We start from the raw sequence: 20252 nt of genomic DNA, 5'->3' as shown, positions 1-20252 counted from the left end.
TTGACCAATCTGTTGCCTCTGCTCTCGCCACTGCTCTAAGGAAGGAAGAGAAGGTAGAGCTCATCACCTCGATGGCTTTTGTGCGTGGCTTTGGGTGAATAAGCCCGTACGGAGAAATGGTTAAAGCAAGGGCTTTGGGGTCAGCCTGCCTGAGGTCAAAAGATAACCTGTGTGATCCAGAGCAGGTCACTCTTGGGACCTCAAAGAGGATAAAAATAATACCTAACTCACAGAATTGTTGTAAGGATTAAATAAGTTAATACACAGAAAGGGCTTGGACTGGTGCCAAACAGGCAGTGTTGCCAGCTAAAGCAAACAAAAAATATAAGATGCCCAGTTAAGTTTGAATTTCAGGGACTTGAGCACACCCAAGACATTAGGATAGATGGAAAGGGGAGCCAGCAGGGAACAGATGTGGCCACTCAGAATTAAAGTTAAAAGAAGGGTGGAGACAGAATGCTGAGGACACTTCCACTGACGGGCAGAGGAGCCAGAGAAGGAGGCTGAGAAGGGACCATCTGAGGAGTACCTGGAGAGCAGAGAAGCAGTGTTCTAAGGAAGTAAGAAGTTCGAGAAAGATGCGCTGTAATAGCGTAAAATGCTGCCATAACATGGGGTAGGGTGCAGGCTGAGAAGGGACATCCGTATTTAGCAAGGATGAGATCAGTGGGGACCTTTTAGAGAAGGTTTACAGAGGGGTGAAGGCAGAAGCTGACTGCAAGGTGAGCAGGCCCCCCACAAAGCTAACCGTCGGATGCTGTACAGACCCATCTTTCCCATCCCTATCGTGGGTTCTCTCAGGTGATGATTCCCAACTAGGGGTCTATTACTGCCCCCCTTCTCCAACACACACACCAAGAAGGTATTTCAGAACTCTGAGGTGTAGAGGATGGGGGTGGGGGTGAGTGAAGCATGAACATTTTAAAGATGTTCTCAAATGATTAAGGGCTATGCCTTCTGGTTGAGAATCAGCAGGTACCAGTGCACAGGTTGTGAGAAAATGCATGTTACAAGTAAAGGTGATTTATTTTTTTCAAGGGAGGGGTTTCAAGGTGGAAAGAAGATAAAGGGATAAAGGAATGGGAAGGAAACTGATATCACCTGCATAGTAGTTTCAATAAATATTGAGTGTCCACAATGTGCTAAACACTCTATAAAGAGATGGGCCTTTGACCTTGAGGAACTACTAATCTGAAGGGGGTTAACTGTAGCAGTAAGTAAGGTTCAGAGTACTTACAGGATTCTAAGGAGGGTGAAATTTCATCCAGAGGACAGTTCAGGAAAACTTTACAGGGAGTGGCGTGTGAAGTGGGTCCTGCATGTTGGGTAGGAGGCAGGGGTGCAGGAGGGAGGGCGTCCTAGGTGTGGGTAACAGCAAGAGCAAAGGAGCAATATCAAGAAATTATTGTTGGGGGGTTTCCCTGGTGGCGCAGTGATTGAGAGTCCGCCTGCCGATGCAGGGGATGTGGGTTCATGCCCCGGTTCGGGAGGATCCCACGTGCCATGGAGCGGCTGGGCCCGTGAGCCATGGCCGCTGAGCCTGCGCGTCTGGAGCCTGTGCTCTGCAACGGGAGAGGCCACAACAGTGAGAGGCCCGCGTACCGCAAAAAAAAAAAAGAAAAAAAAAGAAATTATTGTTGGAGAAACTGGAATCCCAATACATTGTTGCTGGGAATGTAAAGTGGTGTAGCTGCTTTGGGAAACAATTTGGCAGTTCCTCAAAATGTTAAACATAGACTTAACATGTGGCTTAGCAGTTCTGCTCCTAGGTATATACCCAAGAGAAATGAAAACACATGTCCACACAAAAACTTGTACACAAATGTTCACAGCAGCATTATTCATAATAGCCCCAAAGTGGAAACAACCCAAATGTGTATCAACTGATGAATGGATAAATGCAGTGTGTACACATTCAATTAAATATTATTAGGCTTTAAGAGGAATAAAGCACTGATACACGTTACAACACTGCATCTATCTGATGAAACGACTTGTATCCAGAATATATAATACAGTCCTACAAATCAGTAAGAATGAGATGATACAATTAAAAATTAGAAAAAAGATCTGAACAGAACTTCATAAAAGAGGATATTTGAATGGCTAATGAACACATGAAAAAATGCTCACTTTCATTATTCTTTTGAAAAATGAACTAAAACCATACGAGATACCACTGCACATCTATCAGAATAGTTACAATGAAATAGACTGATAAGTGCTGGTGAAGATGGGAAGCAACTACATTCTTTTACATTGTTGGTAGAGTGAAACTGGTACAACTACTTTGAAAAAAATGTTTGGCAGTACCTACTATTGCTGAAGATATATATGCTCTGTGACCTAATAATTCTATTCATGGATATATACCCAATAAAACTGAGGGCTTATTTATGTACACAAAAAGACATGAACAGCATTATGGCAACTTTATTCGTAATATGCCCAAACTGAGACAACCTAAATGTCCATTAACAGAATAATGGGTAAAGAAATTGTGACAGTCATATGGTGGAATACTACACAGCAATGAATAAGAATGAACTATTGCTACACATGATAACACAGATGCTTTTGCAGACTTAATGTTGACTGAAAGAAATTGGACACAAAAGAGAACATATGTATGGTTTCATTTACATGAAATCCATAAACGTGTAAAACCAATCTATAAGAATAGAAGTCAGAATTGTGGTTAACCCTGGTGGGGAACACTGATTGGGAGGCAGCAGTGGGCCTTCTGGGGAGCTTGATCTGGATGGGGGTTACACAGGTGTACACAGATTTTATTTGAAAAGACTAATTGAGTTGCATATTTAAGATTCGTGCATTTTACTGTATGCAAGTTACACCTAAAAGAAAATGCAAAGGTTCTTATCTTTTAGAGATAGATTTTGTATCCACAAACGAAATGATATGATGTCTGTGATTTGCTTTAAAATAATATAGGGAAAGAGGGTGGAGGTATGAATAAAATATGACTGGCCACGTGTGGACAGCTGTTGAAATGAGATGATGGGTATCTGGGGGTTTGTTATGCTGTTTGGTCTACTTTTGTAAATGTTTGGAAATTTCCTCAAAAAGTTAAAAAAATAATTAGCATTCATGAAAGTTTCATTCCAGAGTTAACTTACAGTTTCAATTGCCATTTCTATTGCTGCATTGTCTTCTGAGCTTGGACATTTCAGCAAGTGTTTAAGTGCCTGAAATGAGAATTGAATAGAAATTAAAATTTTTCAGACTGCTTTCACTTTGGGAAAAACAAAGTTTTCACACAAACAAAGTAATCACAGTTTGTGAAAGTACCTTCATCTTAACCAGGAGCTTGCACAGTGCTGAGTCTTAAAATATATACTTAAAAGGCTGAGTGTAGTTTAAAAAGTGGAAGGATCCAGTTGACCCTTTGAAACATCTAGTTCTGATTTCAAATGAAATCAGAATGAAAAATGTGCCCTCTTTAGGCAGGAAGAGTTAATTATTTTCATTCATTTATTCACTCAACAAACATTTACTGACAACTTGCTGCTCTGTATATGAGACTGTGCTAGATGCTATGGAAAATACCAGGCCGTCTCTTTGTATCATGTACAATCTAATTGGAGAGATCTATGTGATGTGATGAAAATATAATTATTATAATCAAATATTTTAAGCCATAGTTGTCTAACTCCTGAACGCCACACCACCACACCTATGAAGACGTTTAAAGTTATAAAAGTTTCAGAGACAAATGGGCTGTATTGCCAGTTGGCTTTATAGGTGGTCTGAAGAAGAAAAGATGATTAGACATGAGGATGATCTTGAAGATAACACAGAGGAAAAGGACTTGAAGATGGACAGGTCTGTGGAAGGTGGGGAAGAGGGCAAAGAGGAACCCAGGTGGAGAACAGGGACGGGAGAAGGCTAGCGAAAGCATGGGATTCTTCAATGGAAAAAGCTAGATGCCAGATTGGGAAGTTCAGGCTGGTTGGTCAACTGTGGAAATTCTCTTGAGTGCCAGCTAAGGAGTTTAGACTCAGTAACTAAGAGGCCAGAACAGCAAATTGATGGCCTGAAGGCTGAATTCACACACAGACATGTTTCTTTGGCCAGCGAGATGTTATACAAATATCTGGGCCTATATTTTAATATTGACCCAGACTTGTGTTTCTTGTGAAAAAATCCTATGATCTGAGCTAGTAGGCCCAAACTCCTGAATGGCAACACTTTTTTGGAGGTGAGAAACAGCTGTTCCCTTCAGACAAAATGCGTCCCCGTCCAGCAGTCCCTACCCTGTCACTCAGTAAACGCACAGCCTGACCCTGCAGCTCACTTGTTTACGTCCCTTGCTTGAACACCGTAACCCCTGCTTTAGGGGCTCTTTGTCAGTCAAAGTTAGTACCATTTGGGGAACAAAATAAAGGATGAGTTATAGACAGAGAAGCTAAAAACGAGGAAAACAGGAAACCATTGCCATAATCTAAAGTGAGGTGACCCAGGTTTGGATTACATGGATGGTAGTTAGAACGAAAAAGAGAGAGCTGTGAGAGAGGTTACGAAGGCAGAATGTGACTGGATGTGGGAGAGAGGGGAAGAGTTTAAGGCTGACTCTGAGATTTCAAATCTGGGTGTCTGGGAGCGTAATATATTTTAAGATATTACTTAAAATAATTTCGTTATTTTAATGATTATCATTATTTTAATATCATTATTTATTTTATCTGATCATTCCTGTGGAGTCCAAAGTATGTTTTCTTGGCAAATACTCACTCGTGAATACTGGCCACACAGCAAGAAGAATTTTCCAGCTTGAAAATGTCTTTTCTCTCCTTCGAAATATAAGGCAATGCTTTGATAGTCCTCATTAGTAGTGTCTTCAGAACCTACAACAGAAATTCATTGAGTAAAATATCTGAGCAAAACTTGTTTACCTCTTATTGCTAATCTAAAAATAGGATCTAAAAAGAGGTGATCTAAAAAGAGGTGATGAAAACCTTTTAACAGCAAATATTATTATCAGTGTCTTTTTCATCACAAAACACATTCACCATAATAACCCCACATATCAACTCTGTTCCATCTTCTTTTCGCTCTAAATAACAATCAGGAGAGGAAGTTATGACGCTTTGTGAGAAGCTGGGTTACGGTTTGACATTACCCTTAGTGACTTTTATCTTTCTTTAAGAGTCTCAATCTTATTTCCTAAAACAAGGAACAATCCAGGATTTCCCTAGGGTTTCAGAACAATCAGGAGCAAAGTTAACCATAATGCAAATGTAATCCATCTCCTTTCTCCAGTGCCCAGTTTAAACAATAGTCTGTATGTATTTGTCAGACAAGGGAGATGATACTCAAATGGACAACAGATGCTATATAAAGATAATTACTGTTTTTCCTTTTTTAAAAAAATATTTATTTAATTAATTTTTATTTGGCTGCACTGGATCTTAGTTGTGGGATGTGGGCTCTAGCGCCTTGACCAGAGATCAAACCCGGGCCCCCTGCATTGGGTGCGTGGGGTCTTAACCACCAGGGAAGTCCCTTTTCTGTTTTTCTTTTACAGGCTTAAACATATTAAGCACAGAAGACCCCAAAGCTGCTGGAATTCCAATTCATTGTTTATGTTTACCCATGGGAGTTGGAGGCCCAGTAGGGCACCAAAGTATAAGAACAGCTCTGTGTCTCCAGACCAAGGCAGATATGGAGTTTGTAAAAGAAGGGAGTAAAGAAAGGTGAAGAAAAGTGTGTTATGTTTTGGGAGTGGGAGGGCATATGTGTGTATATGTGTGTGTGCATGATTTAGGATAAGCCACATCCTTCTGAAATTAGAAAAACTTAAATGCTTTAGTGCAATGATGATTTGCAATTGTTAGGACAGAAATGTCATCTGTCATGTTAAACATTAATATTGGTAATGTTGCTTTTATCTGTATTTCCTTTTTTTCTTTAGCTCTTTATTTTCTCCAATTACTTGAATGACTTCCTAAGATATTAGAAGATGCTTTTACCTATTACTTCCCTTGAAGACTGAAACAAAAATTTTCTCATGAATCCCACCAACAATTCTTACAGTCATTTTGTGAATTGTAAAAAAACGAAATAACATAACAGGACAAATATTATAATTCCACTTATAAAAGGTACCACGAGTAGTCAAAATCATAGCGACAGAAAGTCGAACAGTGGTTATGAGGCTGGGAGGTGAGGGGAATGGGAGCTATTGTTTAATGGGTATATAGTTTTAGTTTAGGATGATGACGAAGTTCTGGAGACGGATGTGGTGATAGTTGCACAACAATGCGAATGTACTTAATGCAACCAAACTGTACACTTAAAAATCGTTAAAATGGTAAATTTACATTATGTGTATTTTACAATAAAAAAGGAAAAAAAGAAGAAAAATCACACCACAAATAATGTTATACATGGCCCATGAAGTGAAAAATCTGAAAATTGTTTCAGTAATTTCTAAGAATAATTACAAACATGGGAAGAAAACGTATAAGCCAGTATTCTCAGAATATAAAATTTTCTTTTGTACTTTCAAAATCTTTAAAAAACACATCATATATTCTTTTTTTTTGTGGTACGTGGGCCTCTCACTGTTGTGGCCTCTCCCATTGCAGAGCACAGGCTCCGGACGCACAGGCTCAGCGGCCATGGCTCACAGGCCTAGCTGCTCCGCGGCATGTGGGATCCTCCCAGACCGGGGCACAAACCCGTGTCCCCTGCATCGGCAGGCGGACTCTCAACCACTGCGCCACCAGGGAAGCCCCCATATATTCTTAATTTATAACTCAATTAAAAAAATTTATGAAAACATTTACTTTTTCAAAAATCATTCTTCATTTCCTATTACCTTCATCTTGGAACCTTGCTTTACCAGGTTCCTTGAGCAGTAGCAGGATTTGGGAAATCTGGCCTCTCGCAGAAGTCACCCAAAACACCTTAATTTTTGAAAATGGTCTTATAATTCCGTCTCATCTTTAAGGTATAGTAGGGATCTTGAAATCTAACAAGTTACATATAGCTGGTGTGTGTGTCTGTGTATAAATGGTGTGTGTGCATGTCCTTGTGGATATACAAATCTGATCATTAGACCATAAGAGTCAAAGCGTTCCTTTGATAAAGTCTTTAAGAGAAATTAGGGAAAAAAACGATATTTACCGATAATGTCCGCATAGATTTCCATTTTGTTGTGCTGCTGAGCCAGTGTGAAAGCTTCATTATTACATTTGGACATAACAAGAAACTGGATGGCAGACCCGTAGTCACCTAGCTGTAGAAAAAACCTGAAACAAAGTACTTTAATGAACTTGACTCATTTAAAAGAAGTTTGTCATTTACAAAATAAGGTATTTTTCAACCTGGAGAAACCACTTAAAAGTAAAAATGTATTCGGTAAACTGCAGTTCTATACCATATGTTTATATTTGGAAAACACACTCTCATACGTTGACCACAACAAACAGCCTTTGAATTTAAACACTTAGATATAATTTAAAAAAAAAAACCCAAAACAGAATAAGTATTCCATTTGAATTGATTTTTTGATAAGAGGAAGTGGGGGCTCTCTTTTAAGGTTCATTTTTGGAAGTCCAAAAATATTAATGCGTTATGTTACCGGGCTACCATCTTGGCTCCATCCAGGGACTGGGTTTCTCTGACAATACTGACAGCCTTTTCTGGATTGTTGAGGTGGTCCAGGTAGATGCGGATCACGCTGTTCCACTGTTTTGCATTCTCATAAGCCACAACAGCTTCTTTGTATCTATAAGAGATACTTATTTCAGACAAACTTTCTTAACACTGTCACATTTGGGGAAAAAAATGTCAATAATTGTTTGGGACACTTTTTTATTGATGGTGGTTGCTTATTTTTCTTGAACAACTTCATTTTTTATCAGAAAGAATACCAGGAACCATTTCACTAAAATACGTTCTTTTCAGAGGTTTGATAAACTAACAGTAAAATACCAATTTTACTGTTTTCTCATCTGAACCATATATATATACAATTTTTTACATTTTATTGTTTTTGTTAGAGTGGAAAGATTATAATAGTAATACAGGCTTATTTTAGAAAACAGAAAATAAGGAATTTTTCACAATTAGAGACATAGCTTAACAGTGATATATAAAATCATTGTGTGTTGACCTCTAGACGGAGCTCAAGACTTCTGTTCAGTCCCCATGAGCTCTCTAGCTCTTTCCGTTTTAACAAGACACTTAATGTATATCTCTTTCTTAAGGTTACTTTTCTAAAAGTAGAAGGAAGTAACCTTTCAAAATCTCTTAATACATATTGTTAAATAACTTTCTAAAGACTTTAGAAATTTACAGTCTCATCAGTCATGTAAAACAAGTGCTTTTTGACAATATGGTTATTAGTTTAAAACAAATCTTTTCCCCAATATGATAAGTTAAAATGACATACTGTTTGCTTTAATTTAATTACTGTTAGTGAGATAGAACTTTTTCACGTTTGCATAAAATATAATTTCATAACTGTATTTCTTCCTTGTCTTTAGCCCATTTCCTCCTAGTGCCTTTGAGTTTCTTGTATTAAAGTTCCAGGAAATATTTGTATATTTAGGATACCAACTATCCATTGCTATATTTTAATACTGTTCTGTGGCTTAAACAGTGCAGCCATAGGTATGAACTTCATGTTTCTTCCCTTTTCTTTTCCTCTGCATCTGTAAGTTATCGTCCTTAATAAAATGACTATTGCCTCACTTCATTTTCATGCCGTATTATGTCAAAATTTCAACTTCTAATATTTAACCCTCAAGTAAAAATGAGATTTTAGTCCATATATGAATACATAAAGGACTGACTGAGGTATATCGAAGTGTGGGAAAAATTTAATAGTCTGGCACTTCAAGCCAGGTGAGGAGTAAAGATATTTTCTGTCTTTCTGTGCTCTGCCTTTCTTAGAGGGTTGCAAATATCAAAAGTTAATTTATAAAAACATTCTTTTAAATTTGTATTAAAATTGAGAAATTGTACAAACCTTCCATCTGCTTCTTTAGCTTTGGCATACTGCAGGTGAATCTTTGGTGAAGAAACATGAGGCAGAAGTTCACCAACTTTTGCCCTAGAAAGGTAGGTTTAGGAGAATAATATCAGCACTACATTTGCTCTAAAAGTAGCTTCCTACAATCAGATATTCATTTTTAGGATTCAAAAAACAGTTATCGTGATCTTTAAAAAATCTTGGCCTCCTACAGGTAAAAGATTTAATTGCTGTTTCTCCGGCCTGCAACCCCACTAGCCCACCCTCTGTGGGAAAATGAAGGTTAGTTCATTAACTCTTTGGGGACAACAGGGCTTTTTTATTCTAGCAATTTATCTATCAGGTATTTCCCCATATTAAACCAAGAAAATGTGCTGTTCTTTGAAAAAGGAACTATTAATGTAAACTCATCTAAAAAGAAAAAGAGGAGATGGAAGGAAGGCCCAGATAGAGGCAACAGTTGTACAGCTGGGAGGAGCAGCAAGAAAACCAGTGGGGAGATCGTCGACACACATTCATTTCCACACCTGCTCAGAACAAATTTTAGCAAATTCTTACCAGTTCTTACAGCGGATGTAAACAGATGCTGCTTTGTCATAGTAGAGACCTTTTTCATAGAGTTGAGCTGCTTCTGAAAATTGCTAAAATAATATGAGATTATCAAAATACTAAATTTATTATGTATGAGACCACATGAATATTTATTCACAGAAAAGTCTACCTTCATATTCTCCAATATGGCTCCACAGTCTCTTTTAAGGACCCTGCTGGGGTGCTTGAGGGCTAGGCTAACCCCTCGGCGGATGTCTCCCATTCTTATGGACATCTGGGCCACGCCAGCCAGACATACCTCATCATGTTCCTGAAATTAGAAGGCAAATAACTAATGAATCAGACCCTAACTTAAAATGATGTATTCTAGCCAAACAATTTAAATCTAAAATGAGCCCAAAGGTTATGGTTTACTTTCATTAATCTTTTTCTGGCAAATCTCAAGATTTTGAAATAACATTTAGTCTTTTTTTTAAAAATCATCCGTTGTAAAGTTATATTTTTTTCTTTAGAAGTCTAGATCTTTTGTGCTCAAGACCAAATTTTTACTGCCCCTTTGTCGTAATACCTTGCATTTCTTTGTATGTCTTCTTGGTATAAAATTTTACGTGAGAGGAAATATACTGGGCACATAGCATAAATGCTATGTATGAATAACATTAAGAAAGAAAATATTTATCAAACTGAAAATTTCTCTACTAGGCCTGATGAAACATAAAACCTTTATTTATTTATTCTGTGACAGAGGAACTGAATTTTATATTTTATTTAATTTTAAATAACTTAAATGGCCACATGTGACTAGTGGTGACTGTCTTTAATAACACAATTAAGGACGAACTTAAATAGATGCAGCCAAACAAAGAAAATGTCAAAACCCCAAGAGATAAATGAACAAAGGATATAATCAGGCAACTCATAAAAAAACATACAATTGGCCAATAAATAAATAAAACATGCTTGACTTCACTAATAATCAAACACACACAAAGTAAAATGAAATACCTTCTTTTTTTTTGGCTGATCAAATTGGTAGAGATTGGTAGTGTTGAGAATGTGAGGGAAACAGACCCTTTCCTACACAACTAACAGCTGGATGAATTACTACAAGTTCTTTTGGAGAGCAATCTAGCAGTACAAAAAATTAAAAGCACACATTTTATGACCTAGAATCCCACCTGTAAGAATATATCCTGCAGAAATACTATTTTAAGTAGCTAAAGATATATATACTAGGTAGAATATTCACTGTGGTGTTTTTGATAGAAACAAAACCCTAAACAACTACAATATAATCAATAAGGGAGTGGATGAAAAAACCATGGTACATCCAAACAATGAAATTATAGAAGCTCTTAAAAAATTAAAACATTCATAATGTATTGATTTGGAAAGACCATAAAGCAAAATGCTGCTTTTCACAGAATGTATTCTCAGTTGATCTTTGCTGAATGAATGGAAGTGAATGATTTCATTTTTAGTAAAAATCCCTATTATATACATATCTGTATGCTTAGCAGAGATTCTGGATGGAAATATATAAAATTAAGGAGTGTGGATGGAGGAGAGAACGTTGGACTCTCACTTTGCAGGTTAACATACTTTGGTGATTTTTCAAATTGACTATACTGAAATTGTATTACTTCTGTAATAAAATGCTAGATATAATATAGAAAAGAAAAAGATTCTCAATCTTGACATCACCTAACTTAAAAACATCCATTTTTATCGCAAAATTTAGCTTCTGGAGCTAAAATTCTGGGATCGTCTGGGATGGGAGAATGGACTGGAATGGTGGGTAAAGTACATGCTTACCAGGTTCATCATAAAAGATACAGCATAAGGAATGAAATGGCAGAACAAACTTTTATGGACTGGGAATTCACTTTCAAAGTGGTTACTGAAACTTTTTAAGAGTAAAAGGAACAGCTTTATGAAAATCAATAGCTAGCCTGTAACTGGGAAGGGATAAAAATCATGCTCCCAACCTTAACATGAAGCTCATAATTAGGGTGTATGGAAAACATAGCTTTTTCAGACTGATAAAAATATTGTCAACTTCAGTTTTTAAGAGTTCAGGGTTTTAAAATGATTTAACCATATCCTTGCAAAGCTGTTAATAAACTGAAAAAAGGCTCACCTGCTATATATGGAATAAATACAATGCAAATAAGATTATTTTTTAAAGGAAACTAACAACAAACCCAAAGATAATTATGCATATCTTATCTTTATTCAAGGTTACCTTATTATCACCTGTTATTCCTTTCTCATAATGAGCCAAAGCATTTACATAATCACCCCTGAAAAAAAAATGTGAATTTTAATACACATTCAAGTATCTTATTTACATATACAAGATTTAAAAGATCATCTGTCACTGAATTGCTTAAGCACATAAAAGGTGTGATATACAACATTTATACATGCATTCTTTCAAGTGCAGTCCATTATTTTGCTACTTTAAAAATAATTATTAAGCTAGATTTTGCTAAGACTGTAAGGTACTAACTTTGCAGTATGCTAGGCATTTTGGGGAAGTACATTAAATTTTATGGGTCACTTTTGCTTAATTATCTCCTTTGGGGCACTAAAGACAATCATGTGACCATAAAAAAGAATGTTTTTTCCAAACACCCAATATTTATAAGTACAATATGTATTAAGAGAATCTGGGTAGAAATGAAGGAAAACACTGGGGATGACAGTATTAAGGGCCCTGGTTCTTATTCTGATTAGAAGTATTATACATGAAATAAATAATACCACTCCCTATTCCCATGACCAATGCTAACATGGATCTGCATATCTAGAAGTCATATTTATTATCTCAATTCATTTTTATTGCTTGGAACAGAATGGACCAGTGATTTACTTAAGATCAATTTGGAGATCCATTGTCCTCTGAGAAATCACCTCCTCCATAATAAATTAATCAGCTCTGAAAATGGCATTATTTGAGCTCTACCTTATCAGCTTAGACCAGTTATTCAACCTCTCTCATCCTCACTCAGTTTCCTCATCTGTTGGTTACAAGGAATTTTCTGGAAGAGAAGCCAATTGAGAACTTTGTTTTGGACAGCCCAGGGCTTCATAGTCAGCAGTGTTCCTAAGTGCGAATTTCTAATACTTGGACCCAATTACATCAACACAGCTAGAGATGTCTCCTGATAGTTCCTCCTTCAGGAGCCTGAGGTTTTCCTTGGGCAAACCCAGTTAGGAGATGCTAAATTAAGACTTCGGAACTCTCACTTTATTTTTATGGTATTTTAGTTCACTCACTTTATTATTATTTTATTTTGGAACTCTCATGTGGATCTAGCTCATTATTCTAGTGCCAGACTGGAGAGCTAAATCCCTCCCACAGGTGACAGACTGGTCCTGCTTTGATCTAATCAATGTCTTGGATGCAGAATAAAACAGACTGATGGAACTGAGCACAGGCCTAGGGCCTTAGCATCAAAATCAGCAGCTGGTGGCTACTGGGATATCGGATGATGATGAGATATACTTAGTTCATTACTATTATCACAAGGGAAAGTCTCCTGATTTTGGGGGCTGGGGTGTGTATCTAGATCAGGGTGCAGGGGTCAGCACAGAAATAGCAGTGAAAGTTTTGGGAATTGGTGGCTTCACGGTGAAGTGTTGAGCAGAAACGGTTAAAAAATATCAAAAACATCACAGGCTTTCAACTGGCTCAGCTCATCTGACTATAACGAGACAGTTTTTGAGGGTCTGCTACAAAAACTTTGATTCTCCTGAAAGAAGAGACAATGGAAGTTTTCTGGATGGTTCCAGGGCTTACTTTGGTGTTTGTCCTCTGACAGGAGATGGTGGGTCATCTCCCAATGTATTGACCCTTTTCTCTTTACTCTAAGACCCAGTCACTCTCAGGACAGACACGGAGGGCCTTGTCCGTTGTGTTATGTACTAAGATTCCTATTTGACCTTTTCAAAATATAGATTAACTGTATAAGAGGCAGAAATGTGCCAAATTTAGATCAAGGTTGACTAAGAAGAAATAAAATCTCCAAAAGTTTTTATTTGCAAAATGGAAAATTTTAAATAAGGTATCTTGGTTAGAAATGAAAGAATACTTTTGATGGAATAATTTCTACAACTATTATCTGTCAAGATTCTCAATGAATCTAAAGTCTATAGAAAACAAAGTGGAACTATATAAAAATTTTGTTTTAAATGCTAGAACCATATTTTCTTTGTTCAAAAAACAGTATTCTTCCCATTTTATAGTTTTTGAAATTGGAATGTATCCTATAATAAATGTCAACAGAAACTGTCCAGCTGTGATGTAACTGCCATTGCACATATACCTGTGAACTTGTATTTGCAAATGAATTATTCATTTTTTGTCTCTGCAGGTATCTGCATTAGTGGCATTAACCATGGCTGAAGGTGAGTTTACAATTGGATCTTGAATGCCTCTAAACTTACACTTTTATGCAGCATTGAAATAAAAATGTATAGTCTGCCAATTAAGACTACTGACAGTTAAGACCATCTAGCAATTAACAGCACTAGAAAATTCTAAATCTCTCAGAATGGATTATGGCATTTTCAAAGGTAGGAAAGATCTGTGAAGCCTATTCATCATGCATCATGAAGGACTATTATTCTAGCACTACATACCCACCTGTGAAAAGTTTCTGGCTTGATTTTCAACATTAACTGTTGAATTTTTATCTATGTGCAATTCAATTTACAAAAAAAAAGTACAAATTTAAGCAAATAGAAGTTGTAGAACAAAGCCTGGTATTTTTCACTGTGCCTTGAAATCACACTGCAAATCCTCAAAGTGTTCAAAGAGGTCAAGGTCATGCACTTAGGTTAAGAAAAGTAGAGTCATCCCAATGTTTATGTGTAACTGTTGTTGGCCGAATGTGATTCAAAATAATATTTAGACTCTAAATATAGAAAAGGCTTAGACCCAAACTTAGGCTTTGATGCTGAAAATGCAAGTGGATAAATACATGGATAAGACATCATTAGTTAGAATAAAACTTTTTGGATGTATAATTAATATGGCTTTTTCCACCTAAGAAGCAATGATTAAATCAATGGATTTAATTATTAAATCAATGGCCTTATAATGAACAGCTGTTTAGAATTGAAGATATTCAATAATTAGATACTGACTGAAACATATAAAGACAAGTACTTACGTGAATTCAAGCTGAATAGCATATTCTTTTGATATAAAAGGTATTTGGTCTGGGGCTAAACGCTTTGCCAGTTGTAGAGCACTGTCCCAGTGCTGTAAATCCCTTCTCATCTATTAGGAAGAGAGAGATATTAATTTCAAATAGCAAATTATTCTGCACAGTCACCATATAGTTTTTAATAAAAGTGATTACAGATACTTTTTGTTTAAAAAATGAAACTTGGTCTTTCCAAAGACAATAAATTACTATAGCATACATTCTCAATGCAGGTGACAGAGCCTCCAAAAGGGTGAAAATTGGTTCTTGGAGACCAAAAACATCTTGGCTATTACAATGGTTTGTGGCCCTCCAAAACTCAATCCTAAACAAAATCTTATTCTCTTTAGTAGTTAATTTTTCTCCATAGGAAAAAATTAAATTGAATTAAAATTAATTCAATCAGCTAAATTAAAATTAATATTTCTTCTTAGAGGGGATATAATAAAGAAAAAGTTGAGAAATACTTTACTATAGGAACTGATGTTATTTTCTGAGAAAATCTGAACCTATATCATGAGATGAATAGTAGCAAACATAAATAAAACGTGAACGTGTCTTTCTCTCTGGCTCCCAAGGTCTTTTATATGTGTCTGGTACATAATTCCACATATAAACTAACCATTAAAGATTAAATCATTAATTTTTTAGAGTTCATTCCTCACTTTATTCACTCTTTGTAAAGAATTAATAATGGCTAACATTTTGTAAGTGCTATTTTCTGCCAGGTACTGTTTTAGGACATTAGCCTATTTACTCTTCACAACTAGGCTTTTTGTAATGAGCTGCTCTTGTGCCCATTTTAGGGATCCAGAAACTGAGGCAAAGAGAGGGAGTTTTGCACACAAAGTCTCATTGTTAGTGTGTGGCAGGGCTGGGCAGTAGGGCTTTGCTTCCAACCTCTTTACTTAGCTAACCTATCAGTCTTCAAAGTGAGGTTAAAGGAACAACAGGGTGCAATCACCTCTTTCCATTGTGAAGCCATCACCTTAAATCCTTTATAAATCCAGCAGCACACAAGTGTCCACAGCTAATGCAGAAGAGCTGGGATGACATCGTTGCCCTCACTCAGTGCAGCCATGTTCCTACTTCAGTGCTTACCAATCCAAGTTCTGAAATTTCCCAGGGTGTCCCCAATGAGCTCAAATAATGTTGTAATATTATCTAATTTTTTCTTAAAACAAAAGTAATTTACTTCACTTAAAATTTTAAAATGAAAATTTGCTATAGAACAATTTGAAAAGAGAAGTTGTGAAATCAACAGCAAATATGCTTCCCTCTATGTGGTTGTAGAAATGCTGGCTGGGGTGAAATAATGTGAGTGTCAGCAGCCACCATCTCTGTCTTTACAGCCCTTCAGGCACTGTTCCAAAAGACCTAATCTCATAATTAAATCTTTACAACACCCTGTGGGCTAGATATTGTTATCCCTCCTTTAAATGGGATCTAGGGCACAGAGAGATGAAATAACTTGTCCAAGGTTACACAGAGCTGGGATCTGAACCCAGCCACGTCTGACTCTAAAGTCCACATTCTTAACCACTACTCTACACAGCCACAGCTCTCTCCTTCCTTGCGTTGAACTAGGTCCTTCACTCATTTCTAATCCTTCCCCTGCAACACTCACCTCTGGGAAACTGGTGATGATACACAAGCCTTAACGCCCTCTTCATACACAAGAGAATTTCACATAATAAATAAAAGACAAATGCGCCTCAATTTTCCCATTTGGAAAATAGAGAAAATAATAGTATTATTTCACAGGACTGTTGTGAAGGTTAAATGAATTTAAAATATGTCAATGCTTAAAAAAGTGCCTGGCACATGTGAGCACTCAATAAATGGTGGCTGTTCAGAGATAAACCCATGCACCTACGGTCACCTTATCTTTGATAAAGGAGGCAAGCATATACAATGGAGAAAAGACAGCCTCTTCAATAAGTGGTGCTGGGAAAACTGGACAGCTACATGTAAAAGAATGAAATTAGAACACTCCCTAACACCATACACAAAAATAAACTCAAAATGGGTTAAAGACCTAAATGTAAGGCCAGACACGATAAAACTCTTAGAGGAAAACATAGGAAGAACACTCTTTGACATAAATCACAGCAAGATCCTTTTTGACCCACCTCCTAGAGAAATGGAAATAAAAACAAAAATAAACAAATGGGGCCTAATGAAACTTAAAAGCTTTTGCAAGCAAAGGAAAACATAAACAACACGAAAAGACAACCCTCAGAATGGGAGAAAATATTTGCAAATGAAGCAACTGACAAAGACTAATCTCCAAAATTTACAAGCAGCTCATGCAGCTCAATATCAAAAACAGAAACAACCCAATCCAAAAATGGGCAGAAGACCTAAATAGACATTTCTCCAAAGAAGATATAGAGATTGCCAACAAACACATGAAAGGATGCTCAACATCACTAATCATTAGAGAAATGCAAATCAAAACCACAATGAGGTATCACCTCACACCAGTCAGAATGGCCATCATCAAAAAATCTACAAACAATAAATGTTGGAGAGGGTGTGGAGAAAAGGGAACCCTCTTGCACTGTTGTGGGAATGTAAATTGATACAGCCACTATGGAGAACAGTATGGAGGTTCCTTAAAAAACTTAAAATAGAACTACCATATGACCCAGCAATCTCATTACTGGGCATACGCCCTGAGAAAACCATAATTCAAAAAAAGTCATGCACCACAATGTTCATTGCAGCTCTATTTACAATAGCCAGGACATGGAAGCAACCTAAGTGTCCATCGACAGATGAATGGATAAAGAAGATGCAGCACATATATACAATGGAATATTATTCAGCAGTAAAAATAAACGAAATTGAGTTATTTGTAATGAGGTGGATGGACCCAGAGTCTGTCATACAGAGTGAAGTAAGTCAGAAAGAGAAAAACGAATATCGTATGCTAACACATATATATGGAATCTAAAAAAAAAAAAAAGGTTCTGAAGAACCTAGGGGCAGGACAGGAATAAAGACGCAGACTAGAGAATGGACTTGAGGACACGGGGAGAGGGAATGGTAAGCTGGCATGAAGTGAGAGAGTGACATGCACATATATACACTACCAAATGTAAAATAGATAGCTAGTGGGAAGCAGCCGCATAGCACAGGGAGATCAGCTCGGTGCTTTGTGACCACCTAGAGGGGTGGGATAGGGAGGGTGGGAGGGAGACGCAAGAGGGAGGTGATATGGGGATATATGTATATGTATAGCTGATTCACTTTGTTATAAAGCAGAAACTAACACACCATTGTAAAGCAATTATACTCCAATAAAGATGTTAAAAGAAACAAAAAAACAAATACTCTTAAAATAAACATATTTGTCTATAAAATAAAGAAGAAAGAAAGAAAGAAAGAAATGGTGGCTGTTTTTATTTGTGTGCGTTTTTGTAAGTTACGGAATCTGTCCTCTCTGGACACAGTCTGACTTTAAAATTATTTGGTAATATTACAATACCATGCCTTTTATGGCTCCACAGAATGCAGAATGAAAATATTTCTAAAGTTAATGAATACTCAGGAATTCTTAAAGCTGAAGTCTGAATTCCCGGAGGGGGAAGGCATGTGGTATCTGTTGCTGGGAGATTTTAACTCTACAAAAGGTGAGAGCCGTACCTCCAGGGCAGCAATGGGACAGCTGGATGCCAGGTACAGGTCCTGAGCCAGGTTGAAATCATTAGTAAACATGGCAAGATGTCCTGCCAAAAGATTGTAGTCCTCTATTCCCTACAAATAAAAGCAGTTTTAATGAGAAGAAATACAAGGGTTTTTTTTGTTTTGTTTTGGGTTTTTTTTTTTGCGGTATGCGGGCCTCTCACTGCTGTGGCCTCTCCCCTTGCAGAGCACAGGCTCTGGACACGCAGGCTCAGCGGCCATGGCTCACAGGCCCAGCCGCTCCATGGCATATGGGATCTTCCCAGACCGGGGCACGAACCTGTGTCCCCTGCATCGGCAGGCGGACTCTCAACCACTGCGCCACCAGGGAAGCCCAATACAGGGGTTTTTTATTTAAGGACTGTACTTAGGAGGAAGTGGTAGTGGTCCATCAATTAATGTTTATGAGTTAGGTAAGATTAACTGCAGAAATTTTAAATGTTTGACTAAACACCATTTAAATGCTAATCTGATAATTCCCATAAGATGCTGTTTACCTTTATTTGTTCCAAGGACATCACCATGCCAACGTTTCCAATTGTTCGATAAACACGGATTGCAAACTCCACTTCCATGTGGTGTAGACAAGCTCTGGCCAACTCATTCCAGGCAGCATGATCATTCAGAATCTTGCACATTTCCCAAGCATCAGAAAACCTAGCAGTTGAGTACATAAGCTTAATCAGGGAGCTCTATTTGCCCCGTATTAGGCAATTTTCAGATAGTATATAATTTAATGTTATGCCCTAGATAAATTTTGCAGAAACATTTCTTAATCTTTAGTCATTTTCAAGTTATGAAAAGCTACATAAACTTTTCTTCCAGTTTTATGCAGATGTTTTTTCTTGAATTTCTTGAATTAATCTGAATCTATTCTGTATAACCACCTTCCCTCATCAACAACTAATTCTGTTTATTTATTTTTGGTTTACTTCACACACAGATGAAAATTATTTTTGTTCTCACATAATTCTAATAAAATTAGTACTCTATCCCTATAAACTGGGAACTTTAAAACAGAGGTCAGCAAACTATGGCCCACAGCTGCCTGTTTTGGAGAATAAAGTGTGAGTGGAACACAGACACTCACCCGCCCGCTCTTTACGGACTGTCTTGGCTGTGCTTGCACTGCAACAGCTGGCCTGAGTAGGTGTGACAGACCCTATGGCCCTTAACGCCTGAAATACTTACCATCTGGACCATAACAGAAAAAGCTTGCTGACCTCTGGTATAAAACTTAACCATAAATGCCAGTGAGACTTTTTGTGGAACCCCTACGTTGATGAATATGTTACGCCTCCCCCTCTATTCACTGATGCATTTTTCCATCCAACACACATTCACTGAGCACCATTATGTGCCAGGAACCAAGACGTAAGGCTCAAATGCAGATCACTGTCCTTTAGGCAGTCATACTTGGGGAAGGTGGAAGAGTCAGGTAAGAAAACAGATGACTATGACACAGTATGACAAAGGTACCGGAGTGCCTACAATATGTGAATCTTTGTGCTAAGTGCTTTGTGTAAATTCTCTCGCTGGATCACCCTAACGACCCTATCCACTATGTATTATTATTATTTCTCCTTTAGAGCTGAGGAAAGTGAGGCTTAGAGGCCTTAAAAATCCAGCCCAGGTCACACAGTGGTAAGAGATAACATGTGCTAAACCACTCTGCACACTGGATCCTGGCTCTGAGGCAACACATCGGAAAGGCCCTGACCTAGACTGTCAGTGGTCGGGGCTTCTGGGAAGGCTTCCTGGAGGAGGAGAGCGCTCCATTGTATGGTGAAGAA

The 20252-nt window shown here is 37.4% G+C and overlaps 1 protein-coding gene across 3 annotated transcripts in view; it reads right to left on the bottom strand.

Annotated features, from left to right (window-relative positions):
* WDR19 (WD repeat domain 19) overlaps positions 1-20252 on the bottom strand; it is an 84332-nt gene that overhangs the window by 20619 nt on the left and 43461 nt on the right. For all 3 annotated transcript variants that reach the window (XM_079919098.1, XM_079919097.1, XM_079919099.1), the window contains exons 18-28: positions 18957-19116; positions 18421-18531; positions 14734-14843; positions 11799-11856; positions 9723-9863; positions 9560-9642; positions 8999-9082; positions 7607-7753; positions 7150-7274; positions 4753-4865; positions 3138-3206 (exon numbers count right to left, since the gene is read on the bottom strand). In XM_079919098.1, coding sequence (XP_079775224.1) covers positions 3138-3206; positions 4753-4865; positions 7150-7274; positions 7607-7753; positions 8999-9082; positions 9560-9642; positions 9723-9863; positions 11799-11856; positions 14734-14843; positions 18421-18531; positions 18957-19116 — 1201 coding nt within the window. The remainder of the gene's footprint in view (positions 1-3137; positions 3207-4752; positions 4866-7149; positions 7275-7606; positions 7754-8998; positions 9083-9559; positions 9643-9722; positions 9864-11798; positions 11857-14733; positions 14844-18420; positions 18532-18956; positions 19117-20252) is intronic.

The sequence above is a fragment of the Stenella coeruleoalba genome (genome assembly GCF_951394435.1).
Source record: "Stenella coeruleoalba genome assembly, chromosome: 4".
Lineage (NCBI taxonomy): Eukaryota > Metazoa > Chordata > Mammalia > Artiodactyla > Delphinidae > Stenella > Stenella coeruleoalba.
The sequence above is the reverse complement of the archived record's forward strand: the minus strand, read 5'-3'. Positions and strand labels throughout refer to the sequence as shown.